The sequence below is a fragment of the Onthophagus taurus genome, chromosome 7 (genome assembly GCF_036711975.1).
Source record: "Onthophagus taurus isolate NC chromosome 7, IU_Otau_3.0, whole genome shotgun sequence".
NCBI lineage: Eukaryota > Metazoa > Arthropoda > Insecta > Coleoptera > Scarabaeidae > Onthophagus > Onthophagus taurus.
This window is the reverse complement of record NC_091972.1, coordinates 37,491,400-37,514,407: the sequence shown is the minus strand read 5'-3', so window position 1 is coordinate 37,514,407 and position 23,008 is coordinate 37,491,400. Positions and strand designations below refer to the sequence as shown.

Genomic DNA, 23,008 nt, shown 5'->3' with positions numbered 1-23,008 from the left:
CGACTATTTCTCCAACTATGAGAAAATGTAAAAAGGAAGAATAAGTGGACTTTATAAGATACATAGGTACTAGAAAATCTCTATTGATCCCATTTCTGAACACCCCATTAGATCCCATTCTAATAGAGATTTCATCAAATGACAAGGACAGCTCGGGAAGACTACACGTACGTCTTCCCGAGAAGAGAATGAGAATGAGAATGGTAGATGCTAGTCTAGATCCCCCGCAAAAATCTCCCCGTAAGGAGAAAAAAGTGTTGAATGCTTAAAGAGAAAAGGCATACAAGAAATATGGGTAACCTACAAGAATTTCATAATAATGGTAGCCAAAGAAACTAGGCAAAGATGAAAAATGTGTAACATAAATGTGAGACAATCAAAGAATGCAACTCCGAATTAAATATCTAAAAATAGATAAAAAAATTAAAAGAAAAGATAATGAAGACAAACGTAAATACGTATAAAATTTGATGGAGGAATCCCGAGTCATAACATGAGAATATATCATACAATAACAAAGAAACTAACTGTTGTATGCTCTGCAGGAGAAATATATCAGGTTGATTAGAGCACTATATTTGATATAAAGTATTACTGTAGTACCAACTGTAGAAAATCATGACGAACTCATCAGTGAAACTGTATCCTGTTCCCTGTGATATTGCTAATAATAATGGACTGGATAAGGACATGAACATGAATAGATTATACAGGTGTTTCTGTAATTCGTGGCATAATTTTAATTACAAATACTAGAGTGAAAATGATGACGATTCGTGTAAAAATTTTTGATTTTTAAATGGCTAAGATGTGGGCTTTCAGAGTGAAGAAATTTTCAAACATTTTCTTACATATTTTCAATATAGTTTGTCTTAGAAAGACTAGATTTGGCAAACAGTGCAATGTTATCATAAGATCGCTATTGAAAACATCCAACCATGGGATCAATGCTATACAGGTGTTCACAAAGGTTATATCCTTAAAACTTTTTTATTACGTCATAAATTTTTGATTAGACGCATTGTTTTGAGATATTTGCAAAAAGATACAACCTCGATTTTGCAATGTTTTTATTAATCGTAGATGCCTATGGAAACAAATTGTAAGTAAAGACAACCTTATAGAAAAACATTTGTAAATATCGAAACGTGAGGAAATTTAAGACAGAAATATGTAAATAACGAGAATCAGAAATCAGAATCAAATTTTGTGGTAGATCGTTGTACTGTTGATAGCAACAGTTTAGACTTTCACAATGTCATGAATAGCAATTGTATCCATACTATTTGCCGAGAGTACAAAAATTAAAAATTGCTAATCATCCGTTGCAAGTACAGTGTTGCCATACTATGATGGAAAAATGTACTATTGATGCTGTATTTTTAGAAAGAAGTACTTTTTAACCATTAATTTGAGAAATGCTGAAGAATAATTGTACTGAAGAAAATCCAGATTTTATGCTACGTTGAGTAATAATTTGACAGATTACTTTTAAAACGCGAAAACGATGCGTCTAATCAAAAATTTGTAAGAGTAAAAATAATTTTAAAAAGAAATAGGCTTTTAGAATTAGTTGGAAAATTTAATGGTTTACGACATAATAAAAAAGAATAAGGAAATAACCTTTGTGAACACCCTGTATAGCATTGATCCCGTGTTTGCATATTTTCAAAAACGATCTTCTCATGATAACATTGAACTGTTTGCCAAATTTTATCTTTCTAAGACAGACCATATTGAAAATGTTTAAGAAAATATCTAAAAATTTCTTAACTTTGATGGTCTATATCTTATCCATTTATGGATTTAGACCAAAACACGAATCGTTATCATTTTGACTCTAGTATTTGTGATTAAAATTATGCCATAACTTACAGAAACACCCTGTATATAAGTTATAAACTGGAAAGATTTTACAAAATGGGAAGATTCTGAATTTACAGACTCACGTTTGTCTAATAATATATACAAGAAAACAAATGCATTACAAACTAGGAACTAGGAGACAAAACTTAGAGACCTAGGGGAGACCGGGGCTCATTCGGACACTTTTGGTCAGCTGCCTCTATTTCATCAAACATGAAAGGTAGCTACTACCTTTTATTAATACGACAAAGTATGCTCTATTACACATGTTACAAAACGTTAAGAGTTTAAAAATATTTCCACTCAGTAATATTTATAAAAAAAGTGCATTTTGTCCGACTGTACCTCGTACCGGGAACATGCACGAGGCATATTCGAACAGTGTGGTAACTAAGAGACCAAAATTATAATACAAAAAAGAAACGGGCTACAATGAATTCAAACTCTTTATTCACATATCACATATCTAAGTTAATTGGAAACTTAATTATTGTATTTACTCTTGTAGTGCTTGACTTGACAGGTTGTGGCAGTTTCAAAATTACATCAGACCTAGGGACCACTGACACGTCCAAGATATTCGGGAAAACAAAACCTGTATTGTCTTTTTTTCTCAAAAATCTGACCTCGTATTCATCAGAGTGATCATCAACAGTATTCATTTGCCAATGTAATGTTTGATGCTTTTGTTTGTAGGAAACTTAACCAAAATGTAATTATCAATCTCAATTATTGTTTCAAACTCTAGTAAGCGTGGCACATCAGTTTCTTCATCTTCTAGGTCCATGTTGTCTAGATGTGATGAATCAGAAGAATATTTGCCTTTTGTTGTTTTTGGAACCTTGATATCTGAATCAGATGAAGATGTCTCACCTTGAATTTTCTTTTGCCATTTCTTTTCTTTACTTACTTTCTTTTCAGTGTTTAATTTTGGCACCACCTTTTTTTCTGATTTCTTACTTTTTGTTGGAAAAACTTGTCTTGTAGCATTTTTCTTAGCTTGTTTCATCATTTTCTCAATTTCAATGTCTTCAATTCGTCCCTTTTCCGGTATGTGGGTGTAAATTTTGGAGCTTCCTTGCCTGGATTTACGTACAATCTCTCGTGGGTGTACTCTTGGAAAAAAGCGAATATCAGCAACCGTGTAATACTTTTTTCTCCCTTTGAATACGTTTACAAGCAACTCTTCAACAATACTTGTCACCATCTTGATAATGTCAGTAGTAGCTTGGATTCCAGAACGACCTGGCTAGTCACTCATTGCATCTTGTTTTGCTGCGGAAATATCTAAATCCTAAATTGCCACGGGTGTGCTGAAAGGCCTATCAGTGACTATTGCTGAAAGATAATCATTTTCCGAGAAAACTTGAAAATTTAGCGACCAAATTCCTTCCTTTTAGAAAACCTCATAATTTGATGCTGTACAGGGTGGTTCAAATTCGATGTCCGAATAGGCTAACTCGGAAACTATAAGAGTTAGAAAAAAAGTAGCTTACATGTCATGATCTCGTTTTTCGACAAACTGCTAATGCCGAAAACCTCATAGCGCTATCGTCTTTTGTTTTTCCGCTAGAGGCTAAAATTGAAAATATCGTAAAACCAGCAAGCGCAATTATCTTGGTTATTATTATAGCTGGAGTATTATAACTAAGACATTATATGGACACTTTTTTACAGAGAATTTGATGACGTAGTCAAAAAAAATTTTTCGGTTTTAGATTTTGAGATATTATCACAATGTTCGTTTTTTTAAATGGAAACAACCACTGATTATTCGCTTAATAAATTCGTTATTTTTTTCTGATTACAAAAATATAGGGTTTAACAGGTCTATTTGTTATTGTTTTAGAATAAAGCAAAAAATTAACTTTTCTTTTAGTGTCTTCCAAAAAATTAAATTTACAGTTTCCTATAAATTACGGTACTATAAATTAAAAATTAAAAAAACATATTTCTGATATTTGAAACAAATATATTTGTTGAACTATTTAATTTATATATGTAATTATACAAAAGTTGGAATAGATTGCATTATTTCACATTTTTTATTAATATATAATATTATCCTTAAATGACTTAATAAATTATTGATAGATGGCGCCATACGTTTTTTTTGAATTCAAATAAACATAGCAACATTTGTTTGTATTCAAAAATTTTCTGAAGTGTCACTTTAAAAATCCTGTTTTTTAAGATGGATTATGAAAATTACGAAAAGTTTAACATGTTAGAATGTTACATATTAGAAAATAAAGTAAATTTTATATAAATTTTTAGTAGAATAATTTTTAGTTATAGTACCGTAATTTACAGGAAACTGTAAATTTAATTTCGTCGACGACACTAGATGGAAATTTTATAAAAAAAAGTTTGTTTTTAGCTTTATTCTAAAACAATAAGAAATAGACCTTTCGAACCCTATATTTTTGTAATTAGAAAAAAATAAAGAATATAATAAGCGAATAATCAGTGGTTGTTTCCATTTAAAAAAATGAAAATTGTCATGATATCTCAAAATCTAAAACCGAAAACATTTTTTTGTCTACATCATCAAATTCTCTGTAAAAAAGTGTCCATATAATGTCTTAGTTATAATACTCCACCTAGAATAATGACAAAGATAATTGCACTTGCTGGTTTTACGATATTTTCAATTTTGGTCTCTAGGGGACGAACAAAAGACGATAGCGTTATGAGGTTTTCGACATTAGCAGTTTCTCGAAAAACGAGATCATGACATGGAAGCTACTTTTTTTCTAACTCTTATAGTTTCCGAGTTAGGCTATTCGGACATCGAATTTGAACCACCCTGTATACAGGGTAATTCAACCCCCATTCAATTCGACCCCCACCATTGGGATCTCAGAAACCATAAGAGATAGAGAAATGGTTAAATGGGGGCAAAGTTGCGTATCTTAGAGCTCATCATTTTTCAACAAAGTTTTTGGATCTAGCCGTTTTAGTTTTTTAAATATGGCCGAAAAATATTTTTGCCTATAACTTCGTTATTTTTCGTTTTTTCGTAAATCTGAAAAAACATTTTAAAGGCAACTTTTTATGGAAAAATGTCATGACGCAACTAAAAAATTTCTCCGATGTTCCGATTTCGTGAAACTATCATCAGGTTTATTTCTTCTTATGAACGCCATATCTGATTATCACAACAAAAGATAGGATAATTAATTCTGATTTCAATGATATACAGGGTGATTCACATAAGAACCGACACAGAGCAGGGACATGTAGAGGACAATAAATTAAAATGATTTAAAGTAACTTACCTCTATACTAAGTTGTACACCTGAGAAGTTATAGGCCTTCAAAGTTGGCTCTTAAATTTTTAAAAAGTTCAATATCTTCGTAATAAATTAAGCTAGAAAAACCAAATTTGGTATACGTTATGAGTGTACCAAGGGTATTAATTGGTAGCAAATTGAACTCAATTGAAGCATTTCAAAGGGTTGATTAAAGGTGATGGTATCCTAAATTTTGACAGATTTTTTTAACCTTTCTGTGGATTTAATACATTACTACTTCATGTCATGTGGAATTTAATTCTAAAACTTTTCTTACTCTTATTATTTTTTAAAAAACTTTGTCGTTTTCATAAAAAACTTAAATAACTAAAGACACTCATTTCGTAATTTTACTTAAAAGAAGCGAAAATTTAGTAGTCGGCTATGAAATTGTACGTCAAACTCGACAAATAGGTTATAAAGTTATTTGACAACAAGGTTTTATAACCTATTTGTCAAGTTTGACATACAATTTCACAGCCGACTGCTGAATTTTCGATGATTTTAAGTAGCATTAACGAAATACGTGTCCTTAGTTATTTGAGTTTTTTATGAAAACGACAATGTTTTTTAAAAAATAATGAGAGTAAAAAAAGTTTTAGAATTAAATTCCACATGAAATGAGGTAATAATGCATTAAATCCACCAACAGGTTAAATCCTTAATCAACCCTTTGGAATGCCTCAATTGATCTCAACTTGCTACCAGTTAATACCCTCGGTACACTCATAACGTATACCAAATTTGGTTTTTTTAGCTTAATGCATTACGAAGATATTCAATGTTTTAAAAATTTAAGATCCAACTTTGAAGGCCCATAACTCCTCAGGGGTACAACTTAGTATAGAGATAAGTTGCGTTAAATCATCTTAATTTATTGTCCTCTACATGTTCCTGCTCTGTGTCACAATGTATTTGATTTAAAAAACACTGAATTATTCAAAAAAAAAAAACCTGGTGATAGTTCCGCGAAAACGAAACGTCGGAGAAAATATCTAGTTGTGTCATGACATTTTTCATAAAAAGTTGCCTTAAGAATGTTTTTTCAGATTCACGAAAAAACGTTATAGGCAAAAAACGAAAAAGTCATTTTTTTGTTTTTCGGCCATATTTTAAAAACTAAAACGGCTAGATCCAAAAACTTAGTTGAAAAATGATGAGCTCTAAGATACGTAACTTTGCCCCCATTTAACCATTTCTGTATCTCTTATGGTTTCTGAGATCCCAACGGTGGGGGTCGAATTTGAATTACCCTATATAGACTTTTGTCGTTTATTGTAATTTTTAGGCAAAATTTGACAGCTTGGAATTGACAGAATTTTGGATTTTAACAAAATATACATAAATATTACCTTTTTAATGATTTAGCAAGTGTAGAGCAAAAATCAACATGAAATCATTTTAATTGAAAAAAAGTCGACAGCGACTAGGGAAAGTTTGGGAATCACTGAGTTAGTTAAAAAAAATTAAATATTTTTAAGCAACCCAACTTACATCTAATCGTAAGACAAATTTAATTATTGAACATAATAAATTATCCTTCAACATCTTTTTCGATGTTTGTTGTAATTTGGGGACACCACTAATTCTAGAATAAACTAAAAATGTAATTAATTAAAAATATTAGAATAAAATAATTGGAAATTATACAATCTTTAAAGCTAAAAATGAAAGTGCAAAAGATGATTTAAAAGTTATGTAGCATTTGTATTTCTTTTACTACGAATTTCAAGAAATAATAATAAGAAATAAGTGTTGTTTAATTAATAAATAATTATTATTTTATAATATAAATAACAATTTGAATTGATGGCTGTGTGTGGGAGAAAATTAAAATATAAAAATTATCAATGGAATAAATTAATATTTATTATTAAAAAGAAAATTTAAAAAAAAAATGTTTATTTATAATTGAAGCCATCTATCTTTGATATTAAATAACAAGAATTACTATTAGGGGATAATTTTTATGTAAACTACCGCTACGTAACAATAGATGGCAGTGCAAACACAATTTTTGTGTTTATAAAAATAATTTACCTACAATTAACCCCAAAAAAGTAAATATTTATTTAAATGAGTAAAAAAGAGGAATCAACAAATACGAAAGAAAATTAAATGTATTTGATTTAATCTTATACTAGCTTGTACAAATAACAATATTTACTCGCTTAGATGTCGCTGTGTCAATAGCGAGAATCTCTCGTGTTCAATGCAATGTAGTTATCTGCACGGTTACGGACAACAGTGTCATTATGGTTGTTGTGTAAATACGAGCACGTTTTTGTTGTTGGCCGATTTGTGTAAACAAAAGCATATAAATTGCGAAAAAAAAGAAAACGGAAGGGTTCGTTGTAAACGGTTCGTGTTTGAATCGCGCGCCCTTTTTCCGTTTTCTTTGACAAGTCGGTACATGAGGAGCCGGGACTGTCGTTGGTGGTGTCAGTAGTGAATCAAGATGGCGGCGAGCGACGATGAGCCTATGCAACATTTATACGAAGTTTTTACCACTTGTTTCAATAAAATCGCTAACAAAGCACCCGGTAAGTAATCTTAAATTGTTATTTAAACGCGACGCTCGATTTTCAGCGTATGCCCGAGTTATCTCGAAGTAAATACACTGTGCAAACCGTAGATTAAACGGCGCGTGCTATCCAAAACATTATAACAGCTTGTGATAGTCACTTAAAAATCACTGGGAAGTCGGTGACTCGGTGCCCCTCGAATCATCGCGTTTCTTCTTATCAGTTCACGCGATGAATTGTGTATTCGGGGACGGACAGATGCTGAAAATCGCGTGCTCTCGATCAGTATTTATTTAACCTTAATTCAGTGAACAGGTTCGAATAAATGAAACTATGTAAATTTTAGCTGTTATTAGAAAAATCTATTACATATTTATCTATTATTGTCAACTTTGTTATTACCGCGAAAACAACGAGTTCTTTAAAAGTGTTGGGATCGTGCAAAAACAGTGTTGTTTTGGTGTTTTTTTTTTGTTTGGAAGATATTTTGAAGTGCCGAGAGATCTTTTGATATCGCGATTTCGTCTCAGAGTATTTTGCTGTTGATACAGCTGTCTGTTGTATCTTTGGGGAGATTTTCTTTGAAATCTGGATTAATTTTACTTTTGACATCATGGATTATTATTCAGGTATTTTATATTCTATGTACAATATCTAATTCTTATTAATGAATTTGTTATTATCAATTTATTTTTTTTTGTATAAAATTACTTAAAAACTACAAGTAAGTAATTATAATTATTTTTGTGTTTACTAACATTCTTTACTTCTAGTTCTTTTAATTTGTGTATAATTTGACTTGATTCTAGTTTAGGGGAATACCACATAATATATGTGAACAAAATGTATAGAAAGTTTGAGTAGAAGAACTGTGTAATTAGATTATGGATACCAATTACCAAAATTAACATTATTGAGCTTTTAAACGCAAGTTCTTTGAAATACAGTTAATTTGCTATTCCATGACCATAAAGAAGTGCTTCTTACAGGTTGTATATATCCTGTAAGTTCGCCCTTTTGTCTCTATGTTGCCGTTTTTGTTTTTCTTGCGAAATCAGAGGAGTTTCATATGATTTGTCTTTAATGATCTTAATTGCAGGGCCTCGGCCGCAAGCGACCTTGGCTGCTTATACAGGGAAATTGCGATCATATATTTAAAGGTGTGATTATACATAAAAAATCATGAAGAAAAGTTCATATAAAGGGGTATCCTAAAATGCTTCCTAAGGGAGGTAGAGCACTTTGAAGAAGACGTTCAATATGTGGTTATTTCTCATTATTTCAAAAACTACTAGGGTTAGAAACACGGAATTTTGCATATCTAGCTATTTTTACGGGGCGAATACGATAATCGAATGAAAAATTAGAAGGTATGTGCAGTTGCGGAAATAAGGGATAGGGGGCGCAATTTATTTCCCATATTTATTGTTACTTTGATCTTTTCACTATTTTAACCTCAAAATTAGAATCTACGGAAAAAAGTACATAAAAGATGTTCTATTAAACTAAGATTAGAACTAAAACTAGAACTAACACTAGAAACTTTCGGGTTTTGCCGTGCGTCTTTTAATAAAAGGTTTGACGTTTCGGATGCCATGTTGCAACCTTCTTCAGAAACTGGTTCGAAGTGGAACACTCTGAAGAAGTGCGTCTTTTAATAAAAGGTTTGACGTTTCGGATGCCATGTTGCAACCTTCTTCAGAAACTGGTTCGAAGTGGAACACTCTGAAGAATGTTGCAACATGGCATCCGAAACGTCAAACCTTTTATTAAAAGACGCACGGCAAAACCCGAAAGTTTCTAGTGTTAGTTCTAGTTTTAGTTCTAATCTTAGTTTAATTCACACCGGCCGTGAAAGGCTTCGTACTTATAAAAGATGTTCTGCTTATAAAATGGTATACGACCACTCGTTCTCAAGATAAATAATACTAAGCACACCTTTATATGAACTTTTCGTCATGATTTTTTATGTAGAATTACATAAAGATTGAGACAATGAAGCTATAATACAAACGTTGAATACTCACTATGTCGCTAAGACACCAAGTAATGGTCTTGGTTGTAGCACCTCGGCAGCAAGGACCTCAGCTAATTCCCCAAACGACTAGAAACTAAACCGCCATGAGCTTCATATGACCGTTCATTTTTATTCTATGATTGTGCACCTATGCAAGATTCCAGTAGCTCATCACCAGATAAGTCATGAAAAATGTACCGGCAATTTCGGCTTTAGCTTACACCAACGGTGTTAGATTTCCATATAACATTACATATTATTGGTACCTTTTCATCTGTGTTACAGCTTGGCAAATCTATCTTGGCCGGTGAAAGTCAGATGCGTCGTAGAAATGATGGGCGATATCTATGAAGCTCATTCTCTGTTATATTTCACGGAGTGCGTATCGTGTACATGTGTTTCATATGGGATATTGGGACCTAAATAAATAATAATAGAGCCGAGAAGCTACAAATGAGGACCAATTTCAAGTCTATATCATATTAATCATTGAGCATCGGCCGCAAACGACCTTGGCTTAATTAATCACGAAATGATGAACAGTTTCAGGTTGATATAATATTAATCACTGAACTACGGCCACGTGCGACCTCGCCTATAATGGCATCCTTAGAGACTGTTTCAAAATTGACTACTTCAAACATCTTAATTACTCTCGCGAGTAATTCACTTGATAAAGCCGAGCCGCTTGCGACCGAGGCGTTACAATATGATGACCGACCAGCTTTAGGTTAATATAATTTTAATCACTGAACCTCGGCAACTTCTGCTTAATTAATTTAAAGATCTATTCAGTCATATAATAAAGCCGATGCCATTTGCTGCCAAGGCATTACAATATGATGATCAGTTTTAGGTTAATATAATGTTACCACGGTCGCAGCGTCCTCGGCTTAATTAGTCAAAGTATCTACAACTTCACCTGATATGTACAGGGTGATTCTCAACCTATACGCATAAACTTGAGGATTTACTCCTCACGACGAATAATGACTAATAGGAGAAAAAATTTGTAGTAAAAGATTTTTTGTTTCATAGATATCCGCGATATTTACTTTCAAATCAAGAATACATAGAACATTTTTTCTATCAATTGGCCTCCCGGAATCCACGATCTCCCATTAGCGCGGTCTAAACCAGGGTCTGGGCAGCAGCATGTAAATGATTTTGCAATATTTGCTCAGTATTAACTTCCGTGACGTACACTTTGCTTTTTAAGTGACCCGACAAGTAAAAATCAAGAGGGTTGAGGCTGGACGATCACGGTAGCCAGGCCATTGGACCATCTCGACCTATTCATCTTCCAGGAAACACATTATTTAGATTTAGAGAAACTAAAAAACTTTTACTACTATTTTTTTCATCTATTAGTGATTATTTGCCATGAGGAATAAATCCTCAAAGAATCCTATGCGTATAGGTTGAGAATCACCCTGTATATCTGAGAAGCTGTAATATTACGAGATAAGTTTTTGGCGACTGCTATACCTAGGGTCGTCGATATCTCGAGTTCGTCTATCTCGCTTAACGATTTACTATCGCACTCCTTCTTCTGCGCAACTGATTGATTTGCCAAGCTGTACTTTTAAGATAGTACGCTGCTCATATTTCTTCCTTCGCATCTTCCACAGACTCGGAATGTCTCCGAATACCCAAAACCATAGTACTTAGTTCAACGACAATTTTGTCAGTTAATTTCGCAGTACCTCTACCGCCGATACCTTTGTTACTGTCTTTTTACGTTGCTCAACATAACGCACTCATAATTGTTTACCTACATTAACAAGACTTCATATTCATAAGAACTTATTTCTAAATTACTCTTGTACATTTTGCTATCCTCATCTTCCATATACTTTACATGAAGTACTTCGTATTTATCTTTCGATTTTAGGAACATTTTAATCATATCTTTAATGGACTGTTTAATGCGCTGTGGTTCCATAAATTCCATAATTTTCTTGGTGTTGCGCATATCATTTATTGTACTGATCAATACGTTCATTTTTCTTTTAATTCCATGCATTACATGCCTGACGAAACTACTTTTTATTCTGCTATCAAGCATTTCATAACCATATATTCTAATTTTATAACTTGTATCCCAAACAGTATTCTAACTCTCTTTTCCAAAATGGTTTCTTCAATTGTTTGCTTTTCTGGAAAGTCTCTCAATATTCTTGGTTGCCTTAGTTGCCCTTCTTCTTAAGTGCATCTTTGGGAAAACGTCGTATTCAGAGATTACGTGATTTTCAACTGATATGCTCAATCAAATCTGATAGTCCGCCTAGTGAAGAATTTATTGCCGGGTTCGCCAATTCAGCTATCTCATCTGCGTTTGTAGACGGGGCACGATAATGGACGTGAATATATCCCACTAACTTTGAAACTGCTTATAATGTGTGCAGGGGAAAAAGTATTGAGATGGGCTTTTCAAGTTCAGCAACGTCAATATAGTCTTGCAAATCAAGCCATTTATAGGCTTATATATTTATTATGTGTATTGTAAGGGTAGAAAATTAACATCATAAATGTAACTTCATTGACTTTTCCGACTAACTCGAAATTTACATGACCACCGACATTGTCAAGCAGTATAACAGCAAAGTTGTACTTAGATGGCTTCCTTGATTCTTTGAAGAAGTTCACGTATCATCACCCATTGAACCTGGTGCAGCCTCTTTCAACATATCAGCTTTGTATCAGCTTTTTCATGTTCACATATTACTGATATTTTGATATTTCTGCTAATATAAGCCTCCTTATTTGCTTTTGTTCTGTTAGATCCAAGATGCTTTGCGATTGATGAACGGTTGTCATAACTGTTTCAAGAACATTCTATATGTTTGAAGAAAATTTTGTTTTATGAAATACGGAGCAAAGATTGCCAAAATAATTCTCTGTTGAAGGTGGTCGCTTTACTGCTTTTGCTTAAAGTTGAAAAACCATTTGCTCAATTCATGAAATGTGTGGTTTAAAAGTGGTTTATCGTGATGCAAAAAATCAGTGGACATGAAGGTATATTTTTTAATAATTGACACTGTTATAATATTAAATCCTATGACAGAAGCAATACTTTGTTTAATTATAACACATCCACTGCACTTTATACACTTGATACTAACTAGATATAAACAGTATGCCACATGCAAAACTCGGATATTTGATACAACACGAAAAATATCCTTTTAAATCCTTATTCTACACATTATAAATCATTGAAAACGCGAAAAATATATTCAAGTTTATTAACGGACCTCACAAGAATACTGCTTTAATAGCTCTTTTATAAACTTCGTCGTCATATAAATAACAAAATATATGCAGGGATTTAATTACTGCTACATAACTAACATGATATACACGTTACAAAATGAGAAAAGAACTGTAAAACATGAGTATATAGTATAGCATATATTAACAAATTTGCCTGGAATTTGAAAAGCTTCATTAATAATAATTAAGAAAAATAAAACATATTTTTACATCGGTGATTCACATTGTACTCAGGTAATAACTTTTTCTGTTGGTGGCATAAGCATCAGTACGGTGATTCTAAGTTGAAAACAATTTTTTTGTGGAGTTAATAATATTTATTATTGGCTCATACGCATAGAGCATTTCCACAGGTCGCTAAACATACCAGAGTACAATAATGAATATCGTCATTCATTGTATAATCGTTAACCTTCACGGTGTAAATTTTTTGACTATTAATAGTAAATAGTTTTGAATACAATTTATTATATTGTAGACTTGTAATTCTTAAGAATGCTCAATTAATTCTGTTCTAACAAAAGTTTGGTAGGCATCATAAATCACACATTATAATATAAATAATAGACAATGCATATTCAAACAAAATAAACATAATATGCCTGTTAGTGCAAACTTTTTTTGTTGGTTTTCATGTAATTCGTGAAGTGATTACCAATCAGGCGTTCTAAGTTGATAGTTTTATCAAAGAGCCGTTGAATAACTTTCCATACGATCGCTGTTTTGTATAGTCTATCATTGTTTGTGGCTTCATGACTTCTTTTCCACGATTCGTGTAGTACTATAACAGTAGAAATATTATATACTGTACTTACCAGGCACATATCTTCCTTGTCATGCCATTACAGTGCCATCATCTTTCCATGCATTTATTGCAGCATATTTTTTCCAAACATGGCTGGTCACATCGCTATGCACTAAAAGTTCGATACGCATCGGTTCTGTCTTTAGAACAAACTCTTAAAGTTACAAAGATTTATAAAAGTTATTGGTTATTACGTAATAGTTCTGAGTTAAAAGGTGAGATGCTGTACTTTAGATTGAATTTTTCATTAAATTTGTTGTTATTTGTGGAATAAATACATTTTTTAATCATGGAAAATGTGTACTACTCTAAATCGATGTAGCGGATTGGTTGCTCCTTGGACCGGCTTGTCTTCATAAAAATTTTTTGAATTGAGTCAGAATCAGTTTTAGGAATTCGACAGTGTTGCCGAACTCTACGTCTCTAGTGTTGCTTTAGTCATACCGCAGTTAATAGAACACCAAGTTCGACCACAATACGACGTTTTTTGACTGAACGATGTCAGCATTGTATGATCAATAAATCGCTATCGCTCAATTCTGCGAGTACTTATTTTTGATTTTATGATTTTTGCTAATGTGGTGTTAACATGGACGTAAAAATTTCGTCCGAATTATTCATTATTCACATTATGTATTTTAGTTTTAATTTTATTTCTAATTACACCTGTCATACAAGCCTATGAGCTTATAATCTGAACTATGATCTTTATAATCTGAACTATGATCTTGCAAAAGACCTCAGTCTGTAAGTTCTGACAAATTTTCACAAGAACATCAAATCCAACAAATCGATAAGACGTATAATCAAAGACTAAATTCTGTGATTAAACTGAAGAAAAGTTAGTTGATAGTTTGGCCAATAAAATGGGATACTCTAACAGCGAAAATTAGTCCCCAGCCACACTGAGAATGATAGCCAGGGTAACTAACATATTTTTTAACGTGCAGGTTAAAATATAAATAGCAGGAACAAATATAATGTTGATCCGTAACAATATCCTTGGGCAGAATTATGGTTCTAATGTTGTAATGCCGATAGAGAAGGAATTGAAGAAATTGGGCACAAGTCGTATGATAGAGAAAGTACCCAATATAGTTAATGTAGATGTCAGTACAGTGACCAGGTTTGATAATAAAATCGGTACTACAATGTCAACGTATGCTACAAGTGAACCAAAAACTAGATGGATGAGCTAAAAAATTGATATGCCTTTTCTGGAAATAAAAGTACCTACAGCAGATATTTGTTGTAAAGCAGGAAAACCAGCATTGGGCAAAATAGGAAGACTATTAATTGGAAGCCTACAAGAGGTCTATGGAAATTAAACGAAGAAAGGATGTTGATCACTTTGTTCGATAAAAAAAAAACTACCGAGCAAGATGTAAATATCCAGACAGCAGAATAAAGAGGATATACCTACTCTTTTTTGTAGTGAATAAATAATATTGCTGCAGCATGGTGCTCCATATATGTCACAAACCAGTTCTTTCTTTGTGGCTAAGGGTTTCTATTATACTTTAGTTAGAATGACGAACCCAAATTAATAAGGTACATTTTTTTTGCTAACGTGGACTAATTATAAGAAACATAAACAACTTCTTAGCAAATAGCTTGATTATTATTTATTTAAGTGTTATACGTTAGAAATTTAAATTTATCTCGAAAACACTTATAAGTATGTTCACCTTATGGTATCTACAATTTCAGCTTTCTTTCTAAAATAACCACGTCGTAGGTTACACTTCATTATTCTTAGCGATAACTACAAGAGTTGATCCACAGCCTTTAACAAACACATTTAGAATATCATTATAAATCGTTGTTTGAATTTACCTGTCAATCAACAGAGTATCTGAATAGTGACAAATCTAGGTTATAGGTACTTTTCAAAAGGCTACGGTAAAAGGCATCAGCATAATAATAAATACGGTAAACAAAGGACGAAAATAATGAATTCAGGTTATTTTGAATGTTTAACTTTTCTTTCAGATATGCTTTTTGGATTACTAATACAAAGCAGATTCCTGCTTCAATCCCAACGTTTTGATTATCCGAGTGATTTAAATAACATTATTACCAAATGATTGTGATATCAGTAAATGAGTAAAATATTATTATTTTTAGTATGGAGGCAAATACTATTTCCAGAATTAACACCGGAATAGTAGAGGAAATTTAGTCGTATTTAGCCTAAATTTATGTTGGCACGATTCTGTTATTTTAAATGACAGGCAACTATTAACAATAAACAACTTATGACCGGAGAAGCTTTATTTGCAGAAGTGAAAATAAACCGTTCGATAATTTAAGTTGGCGCATTCGGGTTATGCAATCAACTAAGATTAGGAAAAGTGCTTAGATGTCATTTTCGTTCATGTAATCTAAAAATAATAGTGGGGAAAATTATATATGTCTGGAAATAATTTGAGAATACACAAAATGGGCCAAAGTCATTTTCGAAATTCCCACGTAATTGATACAAAATGATTGATACAAAAAAGCTGCTTATTATACTAAGTATTGCAAATACAAGTTTTGTATTAAAATGTCAATTTAATATGGTATTGATAAAACTCCGCAGCATAAGTAACTTTGCTACAATTTGCAGAATATCGTTAGTTATATTAAAATATTTTCTATATATTTCAAGACCATTTTGATCAATATTGAAGCACAAAACATCAAATTTCTTGGTGAAAAAAAATCACTCAGCATCATATTTTTAATATAAATAATGATTACGTATTTATTTAATCTTGAAGATATAGAGGTATCAAAAAAAGTTAAGCATTTAAAAAATAATAATTTATTCACTACTTGATACCGAGTGAACTAACGCTTGAGTGTGCATTCCTGCAAGTAGCGTAGCGATTATTACTGGACGACCAAGTCAGTGTCATTATAAAGCGCGAGTTTTAGTAGTGGCTAATAAATTAGTTAGTGAACAGTGTTTTAGTACTAGAAATGCCTTTTAGTAACAACTTTCACTTAAATAGTATCGTTAAATATGAAGAACGATTGGAGCATACTGATTTGTTCTCCTTAACAGAAGAGATTGGTCAAATTCAAATAGGTAAAATTTAATGTTAAAATCCTTTAAGTACAACAAAAAAAAGATTTAAAAAAAAAACAAAATTATTCATTGTAAAAAAATTTTAACTTATCATTACAACTTTTATCTACAATACCTAATAATAATTCTTCATATTCTTTTATTAATAAAATTATCGATAACATTCATAATAATCCATTTTCGCGATATAATCATCATTGATAACACTTCAAATTATATTACTTCGTATATAATTACGTTACGGTATCGCTGATTTTATTTTTTTATTAAACTAACTCTGCGTAAAATTGTAAGAAATGTGTAAATTTGATCTTAAGTACCGGTTAGGATCCAATTATGAAAACGCGCGCACATGTGCGAAGCGAACCACAAAGTAAATTTACCGCTAAAAGGACTTTGAATTTCCGAAGTTCGCGCAACATTCGTCAGATAGATACTCGTGTGTGTAGGTATTCTTAAGCTTCGTTATGTAGGCACTCGTTGATCGTTTGAAATACGAACTATAATAACGAGATAACCTATAATTATCAATAGCGGCGAAGAAGTAGTATGCTACTGATCATTAATATTTGAAGATATAAAGAAACTATACCGTGGGAAAAATAGATCATTAATAAGTTGGTATTATTAAAGGTGGTCGTGTCATATTTTTTTATTAAAATGATTATAATAATATGACCCTTAGATACAATATAATAAGCGATTAGTATTACAAGGCAGAAAACTTTCAAGGATCACGTATAATTTTGTACTTTTCTGTGTTTATCCTCAATTATTCACGTCGAAAGAAAGTGGTTTAAATTACGGAAAATTATATTATGTTAACTTTTTGATCGTAATAACTCAATAAGACATCTGCAAAATTATACATTACTTACCTTAAATAAATTACATCAAAGATAATAAATAAAAGATTAATTTGTTTAAATAGATTTACTTGCGGTTTGGGTGTGCGCACGAAAATTTAATTGGCCGTTTAATAAATAACAATTATTAACAGTACTCGTTGGTCAATTTGGTTGAATAAGCTCTAACAAACGTTGAATGGTGTACCGGTAGTTCATAGAACGTCGACTCACAACTCGACAATATATACGATAATAATAAAATACTGTTGTAAATTCAGTTCAGTAAACTCTGAACGTGCTACTTTATTTTCAATTTTATACGGCTTATCCAGACACAATACGTGAAAGCAAAAAAAAATTTGAACAACTAAATTTAGAAGATATTAAAAAATCTTTTATTAAAATTTGCGTTATTCTTTTTGGTCGGCCAAGAGGAAACCATTAAAACCGTTTCCACTTCGATCCATGCATCCATTCACCAGCATATAAACTAAATAGGAGAAGTGATATTTTAGTTTATAGACGGCGCGGTCAATTACTTCGTACAATGGCGATGCTTTTTCGTTCCTTTTCTAGCCTCTACGGAAGCTATTAAATAGCAGCACGCTTAATCATCTCTCAGATGGTTGGGATTATGGAAGACTCGTTTAGAGCGGTCACAGAATCCGTACTGGTGCATGACGAATGATTTCAAGGTAAAATATCACCACTTAAATTACAAAAAAATCGAAGATTCTACTATTGAACATCACTTTGTTGTTGATTACTTTCTTTCATTTAACAAAGGCAACGGTTTTTTCTTATAAAAAAAACTTTCTCTTTAAAGATACTTTATAAAATGTGTTGTCCACTCAATTTCTCTTTGCGGATGTTTATCTTAATGTCCATTGAAAGTGGATCTTTACTCGAACATGTATCTAATCTTAAAAGGAAGCTGTGTATCTTAGATAAACAGATGTTATGAATTATATTATCAATTTGATTAGAGTGATTAAATTGCGATAAAAAGTTAAGTGATAATAATGTAAAGTAAAAATAGTGTGCGTTAATTATTTATATATGTTTTGGACCGATTTCGAAATTAATTTATCATCATCAGCTGAATTTATGTTAAAAAATATAGATATAATAATAAATAATATCCTTTGATATATTATTTCACGTGGAATTAATTGTTATAGATTAATTTGGTAAAATTTTGTCTCCCTATGTATTCTTGATTCTTTCACCTTACCAAATTTGGTGTATTCAACGGCGGTGCATTGACAATTGTGCGGACAGCAGAACGTTCTCCTGCTGTTCTTTTGAGATGTAATTGCGTTTCTTTACTTCACTTTCCGTTGAATGTATGACTTGTATTTCGTACCACATTTATCCATCTACTATTCCCGGAAACGGCATAGTTACGACAGAATTTGTTGGCTGCACCAACAATGCCTTTTGTTTTCTTATAAAAACTAATTATATCATGTTTTCCATGGGTGGATCTGTCGATGTTGTATTGTTCCTCACTACTAGAAAATCACGTATCACCTCCAAAAGATCAGTTAGTTAGTAATACTATATAATCCGATTGACTATTTATCGACGTTAGAAGTGTTCGATGTGTGAAATGAAAACCCAATTTTTTGCTAATAGTGAAATATGCATTAATACAATAATGACTACCTTGTAATTTTTGATGTAGGCATTAGAACTATACAGATATATACTCTACCTAATTAGAGCGCCAGAAAAGAGAATCACCAGAAAATGATGGAGATAGGAATAATTGGAAAACGGAAAATGGTGAAAGATAAAATGGGAATAGAATGTGGAAGAAATAATGCACAACAGACACAACGAACAGAAACAATTTTAAAAGACGAATGCCAACAACAGCCCTACGCTACAATGACACTTAGGGAAAATGATAAATAAGAAGAAATATTTTGACCTTTGATTATTACATCCTGAAGCAGCGTTGTTAATGTACTTATTGGTGCAGTATATAATATCGTTTATTGTTACTTTCTGAATACAATTTTTAAAATTCAATAGCTACAATACATAACATACAACTTCGCACCAATACACACCTCTTCTTCTCCTTCATCACCTCTGCCATCCACTCTCTCCCCCTCCATCCAGTGCACGCTCCCACTCTATACCTCCCTCCCTCAAGTAGTTACACCACAGCCACAGAATATCTAGAAGTGACATTGGCGGTATCCCGCCAAATCTGACGCCATATTGTTGCGAGGAAGCAAGGTATTGCTGCTATTGATGGTAAATTAAGTTATCTCTTCCCAATTCATTGTGCGTTCATCGCGCCTATGGTTCCTCGCGAAAAGATGGCGGATTTTAAATCGAGGTCATAAAACGAGTTGCCCGCGCAACCCATCCTCCATCAAATACCCCGGAATTTCCTCCGTTATTATGACATTATTCTTGAGGTATTTCCTCTGTTGAGTACCCTACTCTGGCATAACATTCCCTTCTTTCTTGTTGTGCATACTCCCTCTTCCTCCAACAGTCTCCCAAAATCTTAAATTTGCTCCAGTCCATCCTCGTACTTTATCGCCCGTCTGCCTGCTTCCTCTCTCATCTTCTCCAGCTTTAACTCCTCTCTCACTATATATCCAAACCAATTTGTCTCCTGGATCTTCCACCCCATATTTACACTCTATACATTATAACAGTCCTCACCAATCTATCAGCATTATTTTCTGCCTGCACAAATCTTTTCAGTTCTTGTATTTATGCTAATCCTATAGGCGACGATTTTCTTATTGCTACAAGTGTGGGCATTGTTGCTACCCCTTTGAAATGCCTTTGTTCAGATGCGAAGAACTTGTTGACCGTTTTTCAGACGCCGCAATATAGGTGGTGGCTGATTTCAACGTTTCCAACATTCCTTAGAATTACTGCTTCACCTTTTCGTTGGAATCGCTAACATTCATTTGCTTGAACTTCTTATTATCTTTTATTGTAATATACCTCAGTGTAATAAGAATACTAATAATACCGTAAGATACCAAGGTTTAATTTTCAGAAGTTTATTTAGTACTCTTTAAACTATCATACTACCGTTTGTTGCCTTTGTTTCTTTGGGCGAATTCATTACTCCGCTAACCATCAGTGATACTCACTTTTCAATATTAAAGCCTTGAAAGAAAAGTTGAAGAGATGGGGTAATCTTCGTTTTAGCGTCCAATCAAAACCTTGTATTTTGTGATTGATGTTTTCCGTCTTCTCAATCAGGTTGAGCATAAGTTAGTCCCGATGGTGTACGTGGTGGTTTGCTAACTGGTTATTTGCGTGAGTTGCCAACTCCTTTTTTCGTTATTTTCAGTTTTCCCTCATTTTGGAAGAAAATGTTTATAATCCCCTTAAGTCGAACACGAGGCATCTTACTTTGTATAAATATTTAATGTCGCAGTGACAAATGATGTGTCTTGACAGAAGATTTTTACGGACGTTTTTTAAAATTCAAGCACTCCAGCCGGACGTAAAGCGGATTTAGGCTCAATAAAGCTGAAACGCCTAATTAGACTTTATGAACTCATTACATATATAGGTATATCGTCTTTTAAAAGAAAGTTCTTTCTTTTATTAACTGTTGAGGCCATCTTTTTGGAATCTATTAATATTAACTTTCCTACTTCATTACCAGTATAGTAAGGTGATGTATTGTAGCATTAACGCAAATTGTTTCGTGTGGTTTTGTGACAAGTTGTTCTAATGGGGTTTCCAGAACTGTTGAACAGTAATTTTTTTTTTCATGTTTATGTTGTGGTATTCGTCTAAAATGATAGACTTAACACGGTTACTATTATAAAACGACATTATAAGTATAAAAAGTAGTACTGTTCAATTCGGCGAGGAAACTTTCGGTTAATTGCTTTTCGTAATACTGCTGGAAAATCCATTTTAACAACCTACCACAAAACCACATGAACCAAATCCTAAAGTTTATCATTAATACAGTAGTCTAATAATTACCAACTTATAACACTCAAAACATGAATCAACAATAACATAAGAATGTTTGTGTTTGCATTATTTACAGTAACTGTTACATAAGATATAAAAAAAATAGTGTGGTTCATATTTTGTCTCTTTCTCTTTAATTGTACGAAACAGATTATCTTGAAGCAACAGCAGCAACGGTCGCCGCAGCAGCATTACAACTCCTTCGGAACATCTGCCGGTGTGTGTTGGTTGGGTAGATGTGAGAGTGACCTTCGCGTTTACGGAAAAGGACGAAAAGTCGTCCTCAGAAATGGGTCGCAAATCGCGTACCGCTGCTGCTGCTGTTGCGGCAGTCACGTCACTTCTTGTACCGCAACGTTGAGCGCGCTCGTTTTCTCCGTAGCCTTGAGTGCAATAAAATATTCACGTGTCGCATGTATTATTTTCAATATTGCACCGAACCCCGTGGGCCGATACATTATTCAGTTCTCTTCTCGGCCTATCGACGCCACGTCCGCTACCAACCTTTATAACTTAACCTACCATTAACCCGCGAAGGATAATTTATACTAACCCTGCATTATCGATGAATTTTAATTACGCCTCTTTAATTCCACACGAGGAATTACCTTCGTCGTCGATGGTTAATTTTATGTGATCTTCAAAGATTATCACGTTCATTTTTAATATGAATTTGAATTATTTATGGAATCGATTTCATTCTAAAAATTTACCTGTTACGAAACCTAGAACCGGTGAGACAACCGAAAAATAAGGAAAAAAACTCAACAACAGCTGACGTTTAAGAAGAGATCTTTGGCTTCGGAAGGCCAAAGGCTTCGTCTCTCTGTCTTTCTTATTTGTAACGCGAGGATCCCGTTAGGGGATTTTGGTCGACCGAAATCTCCAGACGAGACGATAAAGTGAATTAACGAAGAGCGAATTCTTTTTTGTCTTTTTTTTTATTGTTATTATTTGGGAATCCCTCTAAATCTAATGATCGACGTTTTAAACTCATTTAGAATCGCCAGCTGGTTTGTGTACGTTCGGTGAAAGCATCACTTTGTGCTCGCGCGTCTCTTGAACTTTACCGGAGTTATTTTTAGATTGAATCGGACGTTTGATGTTCTTTTCGGCTACGGGTTATTTTCGAATTTCCCAAAGAAGAATTAACGAAGAATTAACAAAGTTTTGGCAATCTTAATGATGTGTCATACTTGATAATAAAGGAAACAATATATATTATTATTCTTTCGTGTTGATGATGACTCAACTCAACTCAAATTCGTATTGAATTTATTTGCATAGAAGCCACAAATAATAATTTATTGAAAAGTTTACTAAT

General features: G+C 32.8%; 1 protein-coding gene across 7 annotated transcripts in view; it reads left to right on the top strand.

Moving 5' to 3' along the window:
* Positions 1-7,378: 7,378 nt before the first annotated feature.
* LOC111415328 (transcription factor daughterless) overlaps positions 7,379-23,008 on the top strand; it is a 168,840-nt gene continuing 153,210 nt past the window's right edge. For 2 of the 7 annotated variants that reach the window (XM_023046950.2, XM_071198001.1), the window contains exon 1: positions 7,405-7,705. In XM_023046950.2, the coding sequence (XP_022902718.1) occupies positions 7,621-7,705 (85 nt within the window). In that variant the 5' untranslated portion in view covers positions 7,405-7,620. Of the gene's footprint in view, positions 7,706-7,926; positions 8,317-23,008 lie in introns of those variants that run through there. The other 5 variants (XM_071198006.1, XM_071198004.1, XM_023046956.2 and 2 more) reach the window with 5 other exon arrangements.